The sequence below is a fragment of the Parus major genome, chromosome 23 (genome assembly GCF_001522545.3).
Source record: "Parus major isolate Abel chromosome 23, Parus_major1.1, whole genome shotgun sequence".
Taxonomy (NCBI): domain Eukaryota; kingdom Metazoa; phylum Chordata; class Aves; order Passeriformes; family Paridae; genus Parus; species Parus major.
The window spans coordinates 330,416-344,775 of NC_031791.1; the positions used below are offsets into that span (position 1 = coordinate 330,416).

General features: G+C 57.6%; 2 protein-coding genes across 8 annotated transcripts in view; both read left to right on the forward strand.

Annotated features, from left to right (window-relative positions):
• ARID1A (AT-rich interaction domain 1A) overlaps positions 1-6,668 on the forward strand; it is a 33,527-nt gene extending 26,859 nt beyond the window's left edge. For both annotated transcript variants that reach the window (XM_033519624.1, XM_033519623.1), the window contains exons 15-19: positions 52-183; positions 263-359; positions 2,040-2,898; positions 3,224-3,354; positions 3,713-6,668. In XM_033519624.1, the coding sequence (XP_033375515.1) occupies positions 52-183; positions 263-359; positions 2,040-2,898; positions 3,224-3,354; positions 3,713-5,437 (2,944 nt within the window). In that variant the 3' untranslated portion in view covers positions 5,438-6,668. The remainder of the gene's footprint in view (positions 1-51; positions 184-262; positions 360-2,039; positions 2,899-3,223; positions 3,355-3,712) is intronic.
• Positions 6,669-8,582: 1,914 nt separating this feature from the next.
• On the forward strand, positions 8,583-14,124 carry PIGV (phosphatidylinositol glycan anchor biosynthesis class V). Of its 6 annotated transcripts, none has more exons than XM_015648976.3 (5): positions 8,584-8,711; positions 10,016-10,125; positions 11,571-11,728; positions 12,301-13,452; positions 13,539-14,124. In XM_015648976.3, exons 3-5 carry the CDS (start codon positions 11,642-11,644, stop codon positions 13,833-13,835), a joined length of 1,536 nt encoding a protein of 511 aa, XP_015504462.1. In that variant the 5' UTR covers positions 8,584-8,711; positions 10,016-10,125; positions 11,571-11,641; the 3' UTR covers positions 13,836-14,124. The 6 variants fall into 6 exon arrangements, with proteins under 6 accessions (XP_015504461.1, XP_015504462.1, XP_033375501.1 ...); XM_033519610.1 differs by having other exon boundaries at positions 11,576-11,728; XM_015648977.3 differs by lacking the exon at positions 10,016-10,125.
• Positions 14,125-14,360: the final 236 nt, after the last annotated feature.

Sequence of the window (14,360 nt, forward strand, 5' to 3'; positions counted from 1 at the left end):
GTCCCCCTGTCCTGGTCAGGGATCCTGAGGGGTTTTTCTGTCTCCACGCAGGACGGAGCCCGGGATGGGAGCCGAGGGCAGCCTGGGCAGCGGGACCCCCCAGCCCAGCATCCTGCCCTCCACGCCCGAGTCGGGCATGTACTCGCCCAGCCGCTACCCCCAGCAGCAGCAGCAGCAGCAAAGGTCTGTGCCAGGGGCTTCTGGCCCCAGCCAGGGCTCCGAGCCCGTCACGGTCACACTGACACATCTCTTTCTTCTCCAGACATGATTCCTATGGCAATCAATTCTCCACTCAAGGCACATCCTCGGGCAGCCCCTTCCCCAGCCAGCAAACCACCATGTATCAGCAGCAGCAGCAGGTGGGTGACCCCAGAGATCCTGACTGGCTCAGCTGGGAGTTTTATCTGTGCTGTTTGTCAGCAGGGGGAGATGAAAACTCTCTGGGCTGTGCATTTGCTTTATGAATGGGAAGAATTAGGTACCTCATCACAGAACCACACACTGGCTTGGGGGGAGGGACCTTGAAGCCCATCCAGTGCTACCCCCTGCCAGGAGCAGGGATGCATTTCCAGGGTGCTCCTAGCCCTGTCCAACCTGATTTTATACAGGAGACTTTTTTTCCCATTTGAAAACAATTTTAAAATGTTTTAACTAACGTTCTTGGTGCTGTGAAGAGTGTTCTGAGAATGGAGGGTGTGTGGTTTGCACACTCTGTCAGGCAGCAGAAGGTCAGGGAGCTTTACTGGGCTGCTCTGTCCCTCTGGAACTTTCTGAATCCCACCCTGTGTCTGTAACACTTCTGGTCCAAGTGATGACTTTGGAGTGAGGCCTGGATGGTTCAGGAGAGCTGTTTCAGGTGCATTGTTCTGCACAAACCAGGGGATTTTTGGTCTTTCTCATCCTGCAGCCAGAGGCCTCAGACTCCACTGGCCTGCTGCCTCCTCCTCCTTGCTGTTCCCAAAGCCATCAGGTTTGTTTCAGGACAGTTTGAATGAACGTGTGTCCCTTTCATAATCCTCACATACGGCCTGCTCTCTGTATCCACGCCAGGACCCATAATGTTTTCCTGATAATTTTAAGTCCTATGGTTTAGGAGAGTATAGAGAGGGCACTCACTGAGCTGTGCTAAGAATAATTCCAACTGCTCTGCAGTTTGGCTCTGCAACCAGAGCCACGGGGCTCGGAGCCAAGAGTTTGAGTTACTCTGGAACTTGTCATCTTTGAAGCCCTAGAGCTCCATCTGAAGCCAGTTATGACCATGGAGTGTCTGAGTAGCCTCCACAGCAGCTACAGCTCAGGCCTGGGAGCCAAGAGAGATCCTGGATTTTAATTTGGGCTCAGCAATTGGCTGTTTTCTCCACTGGCACTTAAAAGAATTAGGGGTGAGAAGCCTTCTTGCTCCTTTCAGCAACGTGTTTTGAAATCCACAGGAAACGAGGAAGCAGGAAGTACAAGAGTTTTTAATGCATTTTGTCTGATACTTCATCAGAAACCTGGGAAATGCGAGAGAAATAGGATCTGATAAAATTCCTGGATGTGGAAGGAAGCAAGTGCCAGTGTCTGGTTTGGTTTGTGGTGAATGCAGAGTAGAGCTGAGCCTTTTCTGCAGGGAAGTCCTTTCTGTGGGCAGACTCCTGCCCCCGAGGCATCCTTGTGGAATCCACAGGGAAACTCCCCAGGCGGCCACAAGGAATTGGCCTTGGCTTGTGAAATGGAACAAGTGATCCAACTTTCACATGGGATACGGCCAGCAAGGAGCCACAGCCTCTCCCAGGCCGTGCCGTGGGGCAGATCCTCTGGCTCTGGGGACTCTGCCCAGACCTTTGGCTTCTTTATTTCATGGAATCACCGAGGTTGGAAAAGACCTGTGGGATCAGCGAGTGCGGCGTGTGAGGGATCAGCAGCTCCTCACCCGGAGCAGATCTCCGTGTGCCAGGCTCAGAGAGCTCCGGGGAGGGCGATTCCAGCGCCTCCCTTCCAGCGGAACCCCCGCGCATTCCCAGCCCCCTGACCCTCTCCGTGCCTTTCTGTTCCCGCAGAACTACAAGCGGCCGATGGACGGCAGCTACGGCCTCCCCGCCAAGCGGCACGAGGGCGAGCTCTACAACGTTCCCTACAGCTCAGGGCAGGCCCAGCCGCAGCAGCAGCTGCCCCCGGCGCAGCCGCAGCAGCCCAGCCAGCAGCCGCCGGCGCAGCCCTCGCCGCAGCAGGACCTGTACAACCAGTACGGCAGCACCTACCCCGCCGAGCGCCGCGCCGGCCAGAGCCAGTTCCCCTTCCAGTTCGGCAGGGAGCGGGTCTCGGCCGGCGCCGGAGCCCAGCAGAACATCCCCCCGCAGATGATGGGGGGCCCCATCCAGCCGGCCCCGGAGGGTCCCCAGCAAGGGGCCCTGTGGCAGGGCAGGAACGAGCTGGGCTATGGAAGTTACCCCAACCGGCAGAGCTCGGGCGCGGCGCCCCAGGGCCCCGCCTACCACGGGGTGGCTCGAACAGATGAAATCCTGCATTCAGACCAGAGGGTCAACCACGAGGGACCATGGCCTTCCCACGGGAACCGGCAACCCCCCTACGGCCCCTCCGCCCCCGTGCCCCCCATGACCAGGCCCCCCCAGTCCAACTACCAGACCCCCCCCAGCATGCAGAATCACATTCCTCAGGTATCCAGCCCAGCACCTCTGCCCAGACCTCTGGAGAACCGCACTTCTCCCAGTAAATCCCCGTTCCTGCACTCGGGGATGAAGATGCAGAAGGCGGGGCCGCCCGTGCCTGCCTCGCACATCGCACCAGCAGCTGTCCAGCCTCCCATGATCCGACGGGACATCACCTTCCCGCCGGGCTCCGTGGAAGCCACGCAACCTGTGCTCAAGCAGAGGAGGCGGCTGACGGCAAAAGATATCGGTAAGGGGGAACTCCTGTCCTTCTGCTGGAGCCTCCTGAGGGATGGCTGCTGCCTCGGCCCTTGGGTACAGTCCTGCCAAGCAGAGGGGCTCTGCTGGCTTTTTAAAAAAACAAACACATTGTTGCAGGTTAATTGTGTTCTGAGCCCTTATCCTGGCATTGCTTGTGGTGAAATGCCAGGATTTCATTGCAGGTTGGCGGTAGACACGGCCTGTACGTCATCTTAACCAGGCTGTGCTCTTCACAGGTCCAAAAAGCAGTATCAAGTGTCTCCTTTTTGTTTTGAAACTGCAGGAGCTGGAAGTATCGTGTGTTTGTGTTGCAGGAACTCCTGAAGCCTGGAGAGTGATGATGTCTCTGAAGTCGGGGCTGCTGGCTGAAAGTACGTGGGCCTTAGATACCATAAACATCCTGCTCTATGATGACAACAGCATAATGACCTTCAACCTCAGCCAGGTGGGTGCAGATGCTGTCTGGGGCAGGTCTGTGAAGTGCTGATGCTGCAGGGGTTTGTGGCAGCGAGCAGCTCCTGCAGCTGGGAGAGCTGTGTGTGTGTGCACAGGCTCTCCCTGCAGGGAGGAACAACCCAGAGCGCAGGGTGTGTGCAGGGGGGCAGTTTGGATGCTGACAGCCGGTGTCTGCTTTTGTCCCTTTTCTCAGAGGACAAAAACCTCTCTTGTGCACCATTTATTGCCAGCAGGAGAAGCACCCTTAATTGCCAGCACCTCCTCAGCTCTCTGCCCTGCGTGCGTTGGCCTGAGCTGTTTTCTGATTGCTGTTCCTTCCTTCTCTCCTGTTTTGCTCCCCCCTGTAGCTGCCAGGCTTGCTGGAACTCCTGGTGGAATATTTCCGGCGCTGCCTGATCGAAATCTTTGGAATCCTGAAGGAATACGAGGTAGGAGACCCAGGGCAAAGAACACTATTAGATCCCGAAAGGTTCTGCAAATCCTCAGCTTCCTCCCCTGAAGAAGGGGAGGAGGACGATGAGCCACGGAGCCTGAACTGTGAGGAGGAAGAGGAGGATGAGGAAGAGGAGGAGGCTGCGTTTTCGAGCAAGGACAAAGTACCTCTAGAGAGCAGCGAGGAGAAGCTAGTGAGTAAATTCGACAAGCTTCCAGTGAAGGTGGTGCAGAAGAACGACCCCTTCGTGGTGGATTACTCGGACAAGCTGGGCCGGGTGCAGGAGTTCGACAGCGGGCTCCTGCACTGGCGCATCGGCGGCGGGGACACCACCGAGCACATCCAGACACACTTCGAGAGCAAGACCGAGCTGCCCTTGCCTCACAAACGAGCTTCCTGCTCCTCTGCCTTGAGGAAACGTTCAGCAGCCGAGAGCAACCCGAGCCCCAGGGAAGGGGAGGCTCCTGCGCCCGACGGCTCCTCGGAGAAGAGGATAACGGCCACCATGGACGACATGCTGTCGGCGCGCCCGGGATCCCTGGCAGGGGAGGAGGAAGAGGTCAAAGCTTCGGAAACGGCGAAGGAGAGCAGCAAGTTTCCCTTTGTCATCAGTCCAGCTCAGAGCCACAGAAATATAAAAATCCTGGAGGACGAGCCCCACAGTAAGGACGAGACGCCGCTCTGCACCCTCCTGGACTGGCAGGACTCTCTGGCCAAGCGCTGCATCTGCGTCTCCAACATCATCAGGAGTTTATCGTTCGTGCCGGGCAATGACTTTGAAATGTCCAAACACCCCGGGCTGCTGCTGATTCTAGGGAAACTGATTCTCCTACACCACAAGCATCCAGAACGCAAACAGGCCCCCCTGACCTACGAGAAAGAGGAGGAGCAGGACCAAGGGGTGAGCTGCAACAAGGTGGAGTGGTGGTGGGACTGTTTGGAGATGCTGCGTGAAAACACACTGGTCACGTTGGCCAACATTTCTGGGCAGCTGGACCTCTCCCCTTACCCGGAAAGCATCTGTTTGCCTATCCTGGATGGACTCCTCCACTGGGCAGTGTGTCCCTCGGCAGAGGCCCAGGATCCTTTTCCGACACTGGGACCCAACGCTGTCCTCTCCCCTCAGAGACTGGTTTTGGAAACACTCAGCAAACTCAGCATCCAGGACAACAACGTGGATTTGATCCTCGCCACGCCCCCGTTCAGCCGCCTGGAGAAGCTGTACAGCACCATGGTGCGGTTCCTCAGTGACAGAAAGAACCCGGTGTGCCGGGAGATGGCCGTGGTGCTGCTGGCCAACCTGGCCCAGGGGGACAGCCTGGCCGCCAGAGCCATTGCCGTGCAGAAGGGCAGCATTGGCAACCTGCTGGGCTTCCTGGAGGACAGCCTGGCCGCCACGCAGTTCCAGCAGAGCCAGGCAGGGCTGATGCACATGCAGAGCCCGCCCTTCGAGGCCACCAGCGTGGACATGATGCGCCGCGCCGCCCGCGCGCTGCTGGCCCTGGCCAAGGTGGACGAGAACCACTCGGAGTTCACCTTGTACGAGTCGCGGCTCTTGGACATCTCCGTGTCGCCTTTGATGAACTCTTTGGTTTCACAAGTTATTTGTGATGTACTGTTTTTAATTGGCCAGTCATGACAGCTGTGGGATCCGAGCCCCCGTGTGCGTGTGCGTGAGTGGAGAACTTAGAAACTGACTGTTGCCCTTTATTTATGCAAAACCACCTCAGAATCCACTGTCTGCCCTGCGCTGTCCTGCTTCTCCCTCGGGGAAAGATGTCCCCGGCCCCTCTCCCCCTTCCCTGCCCTTCAGATTTGTCCTCAATCCCTTATTAAAGGAGACAAAGTTCTGTCTACATAGAAGACTTTTTTTATTTTAACCAAAGTTACTGTCGTTTACAGTGAGTTTGGGGAAAGACGACTTGCCGTGTTATCCCATTGACAGGCACCACTTTCATAACTGTTTTTAATGGTAAACTCTGAAGGACAAAAAGTGACTGCTGAACTCTGTGTGGTTTATCGTTGTACATTCACAATCTTGCAGGAACCAAGAAGTTACCAGTTGTGAACAGACCTTGTCCAAGGGAGGCCTGTGCAGTAGCGTGTAGAACTCCATGTACTGTACACCTTAAACTGTAAACATACTGTAATAATGTCTCACATCGATAAAAAAAAAAGAAAAAAACGCTGGATCAGCAGCAAGCTGTAGTTTTTAAAAATGTTTTTAGTTAATGTTGAGGAGAAAAAAAAGGCTTTTCCCCCAAAGTATAATGTGTGAACCTACAACACCCTGACCTCTTTCTCTCTTCCTCCTTGATTGTATGAATAACCCTGAGATCACCTCTTAGAACTGGTTTTAACCTTTAGCTGCAGCCCAGCGCTGCCACGTGTGTATATATATATGACGTTGTACATTGCACATACCCTGAGACTCCCGCAGTTTTGTCCCCTCCCACCCCTTTATAGTATGACGAGTTAACGAGTTGATGACCTGCAAAAGCGAGACACAATTATTTAATCTCTTGCCAGACATCCCTCCCTGGAGGATGCTGTACAGGTCTCTGTGTATAAAGTCATTGCTGTCTCAGCAGCCAATCAACTTATAGTTTATTTTTTCCTGTTTTTGTTTTCTTTCTAATCGAGGTGTGAAAAAGTTCTAGGTTCAGTTGAAGTTCCTGATGAAGAAACACAATTGAGATTTTTCAGTGATGAATTCTGCATATTTGTATTTCAGACGATGTAGCTAAAAACTTGATGTAAATTCCTCCCTTTTTTCCTTTTTTGGCTTAATGAATATCATTTATTCAGTATGAAATCTTTATACTATATGTTCCACGTGTTAAGAATAAATGTACATTAAATCTTGGTAAGATGTTTGTAAGGGTTTTTTTTATTGGCAGGACAGGGAGGGCAGTTCAGCGATGCCCAAGGCCTGCCCTGCTCAGGAGCTCTGATGCTCCTTGCTCTGACTCTGCTTTCCCTGCTGGAATTTTTCCTTAGGAGCTGCCCAGGCTTGGGATTTGCAGCGTGAGGTGAAGCTGTGGCTGCCAGGGAGGGAAGGGCCTGGCTGGGAAGGGATGCAGTTCCCTCCCAGCTCTGTAAAATGGAAAATTTTCCTTCCCCTCGCATTTTTCACATTTTCTTGGGAGCGTGGGGTGGACTCTTGACTTCCTCCTGAGGCCGGGGCTTTCCAGCAGACAGAGCTCCCAGGCCCTTCAGCAAACAGGCCGAGTTCAGGCTCTTGGATGAGGATCTGCAGCTCCCAGGGCTTTGGAAGCGGCTGTTTCATGTAGCCCGAGGCTTTGTCCTCTCTGGGAAGTAGGGTAGCTAGAACTGCTCCGAGCCCATTAAAGAAAACACAGCTTTTTTTAAAGGCAAACGTCATTTTTGTTCAAAAATTCCCCTTGTTTTATCTTGCCAGTCCTCTCCTCAGGAGCTCTCAGTTCCTAGAGCCTTCATTCCTCAAACTTCAGATTCCTGGGAGTGATTGTGCCAAAATCAAAGAGTCTTTTTCCTGAAAAGTCTTGTCTGTCAGCAGGGATTGTGGGAGCTCCTCCTGGCAGGAGAGTCCTTCACATGGATTGCTGGAAAGGCAGGAATGGTGCTGGGCTTCCCTGGCTTCAGAAAATGCTGGGAACCAAGTGTGAGCCCAGGATTCTGCTGGACTCTGCCATTTTGCCATGCTGAGTGCAGAATTTATTCCCTGATAATTCAGTTGTGTGTTCCAGGAGTTGTGTTTAACCTGATGAAGTGGATGTGGAAGTTCTGCTGCTTTTCCCGGACAGAAAGGAGCCAGCAGTGAAGTGGAAGCAGGTAACACCAGCAGCTTTTCTCGTGTGGGTTTAATCTGCAGTGAGAGGAGAGGCAGGAGTGCTCCCGAGGACCCAGTTTACAGAATCACACACCCAGTTGATCCAAGGGGAGTAATTCTGTTTCCCCATCACTTGTGTGTGCACACACAGCCCCTGTGCAATTCTACAGCAGGAAACAAAGGGCAGAGATGAGAAATGAGTAAACCCAGAACAGCGGCACTGCCTGCAGCTCAAACCCTTCACGCCTTGTACCCAAATCCTTCCACTCAAGGAATTCCTCAGAAACACCTTTTGGACCCAAATCACTCTGCTGTTCCCCATTTTTTTGCCGGCAAAGCCAATGTGAGTTGTTGACAGCCTGATGCCCGATTAAAAGCTCCCGGGGAGTCTCTCAAGGGCCCAGCAGCCCGCGATGGTTTCTCTCCATCCCAGGCCGGGTCCCCAGAGGTTTTCATCAGGGCTCCGGCCTGGGGTGAACTTCAGTTTTCTCCTTCGCTGGCAGAAATGTGCAACAGCAGAGGGGTCGGCTCAGGGAGAGGCGTTTAACGAGCTCGAGGAATGGAACGATTCGGGTGCAAAGCACGAAGGATTTGCGTTCGGGTTGGGAATGAGGGCTGGCGGTGGCTGTGGGGGCCGGGGACAGCCGGGCCGGTGCTCTCCCGACAGCCCCGCAGGGCGCAGCTCCCGCGGGGCCGCCCTGCCCGCCTCAGGTCGTTGTGCTGCTGCCGCTGGCGGGGCACAGCGCTGGCCTGGGCTGGGCTGGGCCTGATCCTGATCCCGGTCCCGCTCCGGGCCCGGCTCCCCCGCCCGCCCTCAACAAAGATGGCGCCGCCCGCCCCTTCTCCACACGCGCGCGCCGCCGCCACGTGACGCCGGAAGGGGCGTGGCCGGAAGTAGCGCGGGAGGAAGGGGGCGGGGCCAGGGAGCCGCGCGCTCCGGGAGGGCGGGCTCTGCTCCTCCGCCCGGCCGCAAGGGGGCGCTGCGGCCCCGGCAGCGGGACCGGGATCGGGACCGGAGCCGGGGCAGGGGCCGGGACCGGGATCGGAGCCGGGGTGTTCCCGCAGCCCTCCGCCCGGCCCCGGGACCGGCAGGAGCCGCACGGTGAGGCCCGGAGCGCCCCAGCCGCCGGGAGGCCTCGCCCCCGGGTCCCCCCCGGCAGGCGCGGGGTCGGGCGGGGTCGGGCGGGGTTCGTGTCTCCCCGCAGCGCTGTGCGGCCTCGGCGGCGGCAGCAGCGATAACGGAGGGGCTGGAGACAGCCCCGGGACCGCTCCGTGTGCTCAGGGCCGGGCTGGCCCGTGCACCCTCCTGTGCCCGGCCCCTCCTCAGCGGAGCAGCCCGGTGTGCGGCCGGGCCCTGCACGGCGCCAGCTCGGCCTGTCCTGAGGGGAGGCTCCGCGGCCCCTTGGTGCCCGTGTGGGCGGCGGCTGTGGCTCGCAGGAGCGGCCGGGAGCAGCAGCTGCTGTCCCGTCCCTGGGGCGTGCTGGAGCTGCAGCCGAGCCTCGGGCAGGGCGGGCACAGCTCCTTTCTGCTCCACAGACGGTTTGGATAAAAACGCTCCCGTTGGCATCCGGATACAAGGGAAGGAGAGATGGCCGAGAGCTCCCAGGGCAGAAACAGCACCAGGCAGACAGGATTCCCAAAACCCCGCTGCCTTCCCTTGGCAGCCTGGTTAGAAGAGGTTCTAAAACACGCCTGGAGCTGGGTGTCACAGCAGGCTGGAGAGGCAGCAGGGGTGCCCAGACTGCTGGGATTCAGGCTGGGGCAGGATTCCTTGGCCGCCGGGAGCTGCAGGTGCCGCTGTGGCGAGCGGCTGCTGCCACCGGCTGGTCCCGGGCCCGCTGCGCACAGCGGCCGGTGCTGGCCCCGCTCACCGGCTCTGCTCCGTCCCTGCTCCGGCTCTGCTCTGTCCTTGCTCCATCCCTGCTCCGTCCCTGCTCCGGCCTTGCTCCGTCCCTGCTCCGTCCCTGATCCATCCCTGCTCCATCCCTGCTCCATCCCTGCTCCGTCCCTGCTCCATCCCTGCTCCGTCCCTGCTCCATCCCTGCTCCATCCCTGCTCCGTCCCTGCTCCGGCCCTGCTCCGGCCCTGCTCCGGCTCTGCTCTGTCCCTGCTCCATCCCTGCTCCATCCCTGCTCCATCCCTGCTCCGTCCCTGCTCTCCATCCCTGCTCCTTCCCTGCTCCTTCCCTGCTCCTTCCCTGCTCCATCCCTGCTCCATCCCTGCTCCATCCCTGCTCCATCCCTGCTCACATCCCGCTCCCAGCGCCGCTCCCAAACTCTGATCCACAGCTGAGAACCGAGGCAAGCGCAGAACAGAGAGAGAAAAACATCTTTAATTAAGACTTTGCATCTTTTTCTGCTGGAATATTTTTAACGCCCTTCTGCCTCTCCCTCTCCTTTCGTGCAGGATTTCTTTCCCACAGGATTTTTGGGGCAGAGCCATTCCCGACGCTGCGTTCTGGATCCAAACGGGGCTTGTGGGCTGCAGCTCTTTTGAAGGCTTTGCTCTGTCACAAGGTGTGCTGCGTCGTGACAGGAACAGGCTTTTTAAAGCTGTTTGCTTTGAGCTCTCTTGGCACATTCAGGCGAGGCTTTTTCTCTGCTTTTTGAAAAAAACTATATTTAAAGTGCCGGGACAATTTTTGCCGCTGTGCTTTAATAGCATTTGCAGCTGTGAATGTGCTTTAAAAGAGTTTACAGCTGGGTTGAAGTGTCCCCTCGCTTAAAATAACGTCACAGCTTCGTGATGCAGGAGAATGTGCCTCCCACTAGTTGCTTTGTGAGGGCTGGGGAGCACAAGGGGAATAGGAGTAACCCCAAAACTTTTATTTTGTGGTTAGTAGGAAGCATAACCCTGTGGTTGGGGATTGGAGTTGTCAGTGAGCCGGTCTGGATCTTGGTTTTTGCCTTGCTGGTGATTTGCTCTCTGCCCTCTCATGCAGTTTCAGCCTGGCAGGGTTTTTTCTTCACTGTGGTACAGGGAAATCAGGGTGGTTTTAGGTTGTGGAGTGATAGATTTGGGGATCTCTGTGTGTTACAAAGTGCTGGAGCAGAGAGAAGGGCAGGATGTGGTGCCACTGGGACCCAGCAAGAGCTGTGGGCCGTGTGTTTCTCGAACTGGAAAGCAGTTGGTGGCCAGGGAGCCGAGGGAAGAAATGTTTTATCTTAAAGTGCTGCCTGCCTCCCGTGGCTCGGGGCCACCAGGGCACCCAGGACATGCAGACACTGAGCTGGGGAGGCTCCACAAAGGGGTTTAAATCCCTCGGGGGAGGTGTGCAGGGAGGGGTGGATGGGTGGGCTCAGCACCTGCAGAGTGCCAGGAGCTTTGCCAAAACACTGCAAAAGTGCAGGTGGTGAGGGGGGAGTGGTGCAGAGTTTCTGTCCTGCCGGTGCTGGGGGAAGCTGTGTGCCTGAGTTCCACCCTGCTCTGGCAGAGCTGGTGCCATGGAGCCAGCTGAGTAAATCCATTCTTGGCTTCCCAGGGGCACACAGGGAGCGGGAGAGAGGAGGGAGCCCCTGGCAGCCCCACTCAGCAACTGCTTACACAGGGGCTGCACTCAGAGTCCACATCAATTCTGTCTCCTTGCCAAGAGAAAGGGGCTCGAATCCCTTTTGCTGCATTGGCACTGGATGTGTGTGAGGATGCTTGGTGCAGCCCTGGCGCTCAGCAGCCTGTCTGCTCCAGGGATTTACTCCAGCCTGGTGAGGAGTGGGGTCACAGAACACACCGTAACCTCTCTCCCCCAGTGTCTTGGCCAAGGTTAAGAAGTCAGGGATTTATTTTTTTAATAGGAACAATATCAAAGAAGTCTCGTGTCATCTCCCAGATCCTTCCATCTCTTCCCTAATCTCTTGTTCGCAGAGATTTGCACCCTTTCAAGTGCCTGACATAAATAAAGGTGCAAAATTCACAAATAAGGCTGAAGCCAGAAATCCCTTTCTTTGTCCTCTGTGTTTCCCAGCCCAGGTTTCCCAAACTGGAAGGAGAATTCCCGTGGCACCGGAGACTCCTGCGGCAGTTCCCGAGTGTGGGATGGAGCTGTGGAGCAGGGCAGACCCCCAGCTCCGAGAGGTCGTGTGGTTCGCCCTGCGCTGCCGGGCCCTGGCACTGCTGCTGCAGGCAAGTCTGTCCTCCAGCCAGGGAGGCTCTGCTGGGGTTTGCTGCTCCTGGGCTCCTCCCTGAGATCCGTCAGCTGGTTCTGCACAATGGGGAAATCTTCTCTGGAGAGCCAGCAGACCGTCTGCAGCCATGGGTTTTACTTGCAGGTTGCTTTTCAGTTAAACTGCATCAATTTCCTTGTGACTTGGTGTGTTTTCACACTGCTGCTGCTGGTTTGGCTCCAAGTGTGTTTATGCACAGAAAAGGAACAATAATCTCCTCCTGTGTGCTCCAGTGTTATTTCCAGAGCCATCCTGCTCTGAGCATGGGGGAGCTTGGTTGTGACAGCCAGCAGAGCCCAGCCGTGGCTGAGGAGCTTTCCCTGCCCAGTTCTGCAGGGATTCATGCTGGCTGTGCCTTTACTCTGTTCGGATGTAAAACCCCAAAAGGTTGTGCTTGCACCTTTTCACAGCCTCGTGGGCTCCTTTTCACACAGCCCTGAGAGGGTCTGGCCTCGGTGCCAGCCTGGCCCCTTGTCTGAGCCCTCAGGAGCGGAGTGCTCTGCCAGCCTGCAGCTCTGTGTTGTCTTCCAGGCCGTGTTTAACCTGCTGATCCCGGACCACGCCGCCGACGCCTTCTCCCCACCGAGGCCGGCCACGCAGGGCCCGTGGGACGCGCTGGTGGAGCGGCTGCTGGGCGGGCTGGGCCGCTGGGACGCCGAGCACTTCGTGTTCATCGCCGAGCGCGGTTACCTGCTGGAGCACAACTGCGCCTTCCTGCCGCTGTTCCCGCTGTGCCTGCGGGCGCTGGCCGGGCTGCTGCCCTGGGCCTCGCAGCTGCAGCCCCGCAGCCGCCTGCTGCTGTCGGCCGCGCTGCTGAACGCGCTGCTGGCCCCGCTGGCGGCCGCTGCCCTGCTGGGGCTGGGCCGGGCCGTGCTGCGCCAGCCTCGCCAGGCCTTCCTGGCCGCCCTGCTCTTCTCCGTCAGCCCCGCCGGCGTGTTCATGGCAGCCGCCTACTCGGAGAGCGCCTTCGCCTTCCTGGCCTTCAGCGCCATGTGGCAGCTGGAGCAGGGGCACAGCACGCTCGGCACGCTGCTCTTCTCCTTGGCTTCTGGGGCCCGAGCCAACGGGCTGCTCAACGCCGGCTTCGTCCTCTACGCCCGCGGCAAGCGCTTCGCCCTCCGGCTGCAGCTGGGATCGGCAGCCCCGAGGACGCTCCCCTGGCTGGGCAAGCAGCTCCTCAGCCTGGCATCTTCAGCAGCCCTGGCGTGTGCCGGCATTTTCCTGCCTTTTGCTTTGTTTCAGTACTATGCCTACCTGAGGTTCTGCGGCCCTGGCACGGACCTGGGTCAGGCCATTCCCGAGCCGCTGCTGCAGCTGGCACGGGACAAGGGCTATCGTGTGGCAGGCGTGGCTGGGGAAAAGCCCCCCTGGTGCTCCCAGCGCTTCCCTGTGGTCTATTCCTATATCCAGGATACTTACTGGAACGTGGGCTTTCTAAGGTACTTTGAGCTCAGGCAGATCCCGAATTTCCTGCTTGCTCTGCCCATCACCCTTCTGGGCTCATGGGCTGCCTGGACCTACGTCAGCACAAACCCCTGGCACTGCCTGACTCTTGGTCTAGTGAGGAGTAAGAGTGGAGAGAGGGGAAAGGCAAGAGATGGATTTTGTGGCCCTGCTGTCTTCGTGTACGTGGTGCACAGCACGGCCCTGCTGGTGTTCGGGTTCTTCTGCATGCACGTGCAGGTAGGACACGGAGGGGATTCCTTGGGGGCCGGGGCAGTGACAGTCACAGCAGTTTGGGTGATTTCTCCTCTCCCTCTTGTCTCCAGGTGCTGACCCGGTTCCTTGGCTCCTCCTCTCCCATCCTGTACTGGTTTGCAGCTTACCTGCTTCAGGAGCACGAACCTTTACTCTGGAGCACAGGGACTGATAATCCAACCTCTGGGAAGCCTCTCCTGGGAAAACCTCCCAGTTCCCGGGGGAAAGGGACCTCGGACAACCCCGTTGTGAGGCTGCTGCTGAACTGGCGATCGATTACCCCGCTCAGCAAGAGCATCCTGGGCTTCTTCCTGGGCTACTGGCTGCTGGGGCTGATCCTGCACTGCAACTTCCTCCCCTGGACATAGCGGGCTGTGCTGGCACCGACCTGCAGTGAGCTCTGCTCAGAGCTGAAACTCACCTGCTCCAAAAGCCTGAGGTGGCTGTGATGATGCTGCTGTTGCGGTTGCAAAGTGTCACTCCTCCGTCATGGTGTCCCAGAAGGGATGTTCTCTGTGGTGTGATGCTGCAGAATCCTGCCCTGCTCAGCTGGGATTGCTGACAGCCAAAATTCCCGTCACCTGCCTGGGATGGGGAATGCCCCTTGGTCCTGCAGCTGCTGGGGGAGATGATGGCAGGCGCTGGTTTGTGGCAGGATCCTGTGATGGGTTTGGCTGTTCCCTGGATGTGTGCTGGGCACAGCAGGAGGGCAGAGCCGCTCAGACAGGGCCGGTTCCTTTTCCATGGTGCCGGTTCCAGGCTCGGGGCCGGGCCGGGCGGGGGTGGCGGTGCTGGGGCCGGGGGTGCCGGGCGCTGTGTGGGCACGACCCCAATAAAGGTGAAAGTTACCGGAGAGGCGGCTCAGCCCGCTCTGCCGGGCCGGGGTCGGGATC

Excerpts from the sequence above, each read along its gene's own strand:
- PIGV (XM_015648975.3), top strand. The coding sequence starts at position 12,112 with ATGCTGGCTGTGCCTTTACTCTGTTCGGATGTAAAACCCCAAAAGGTT. Across the intron at positions 13,453-13,538 it reads TCTTCTGCATGCACGTGCAG|GTGCTGACCCGGTTCCTTGG; the intron begins GTAGGACACGGA and ends TCTTGTCTCCAG.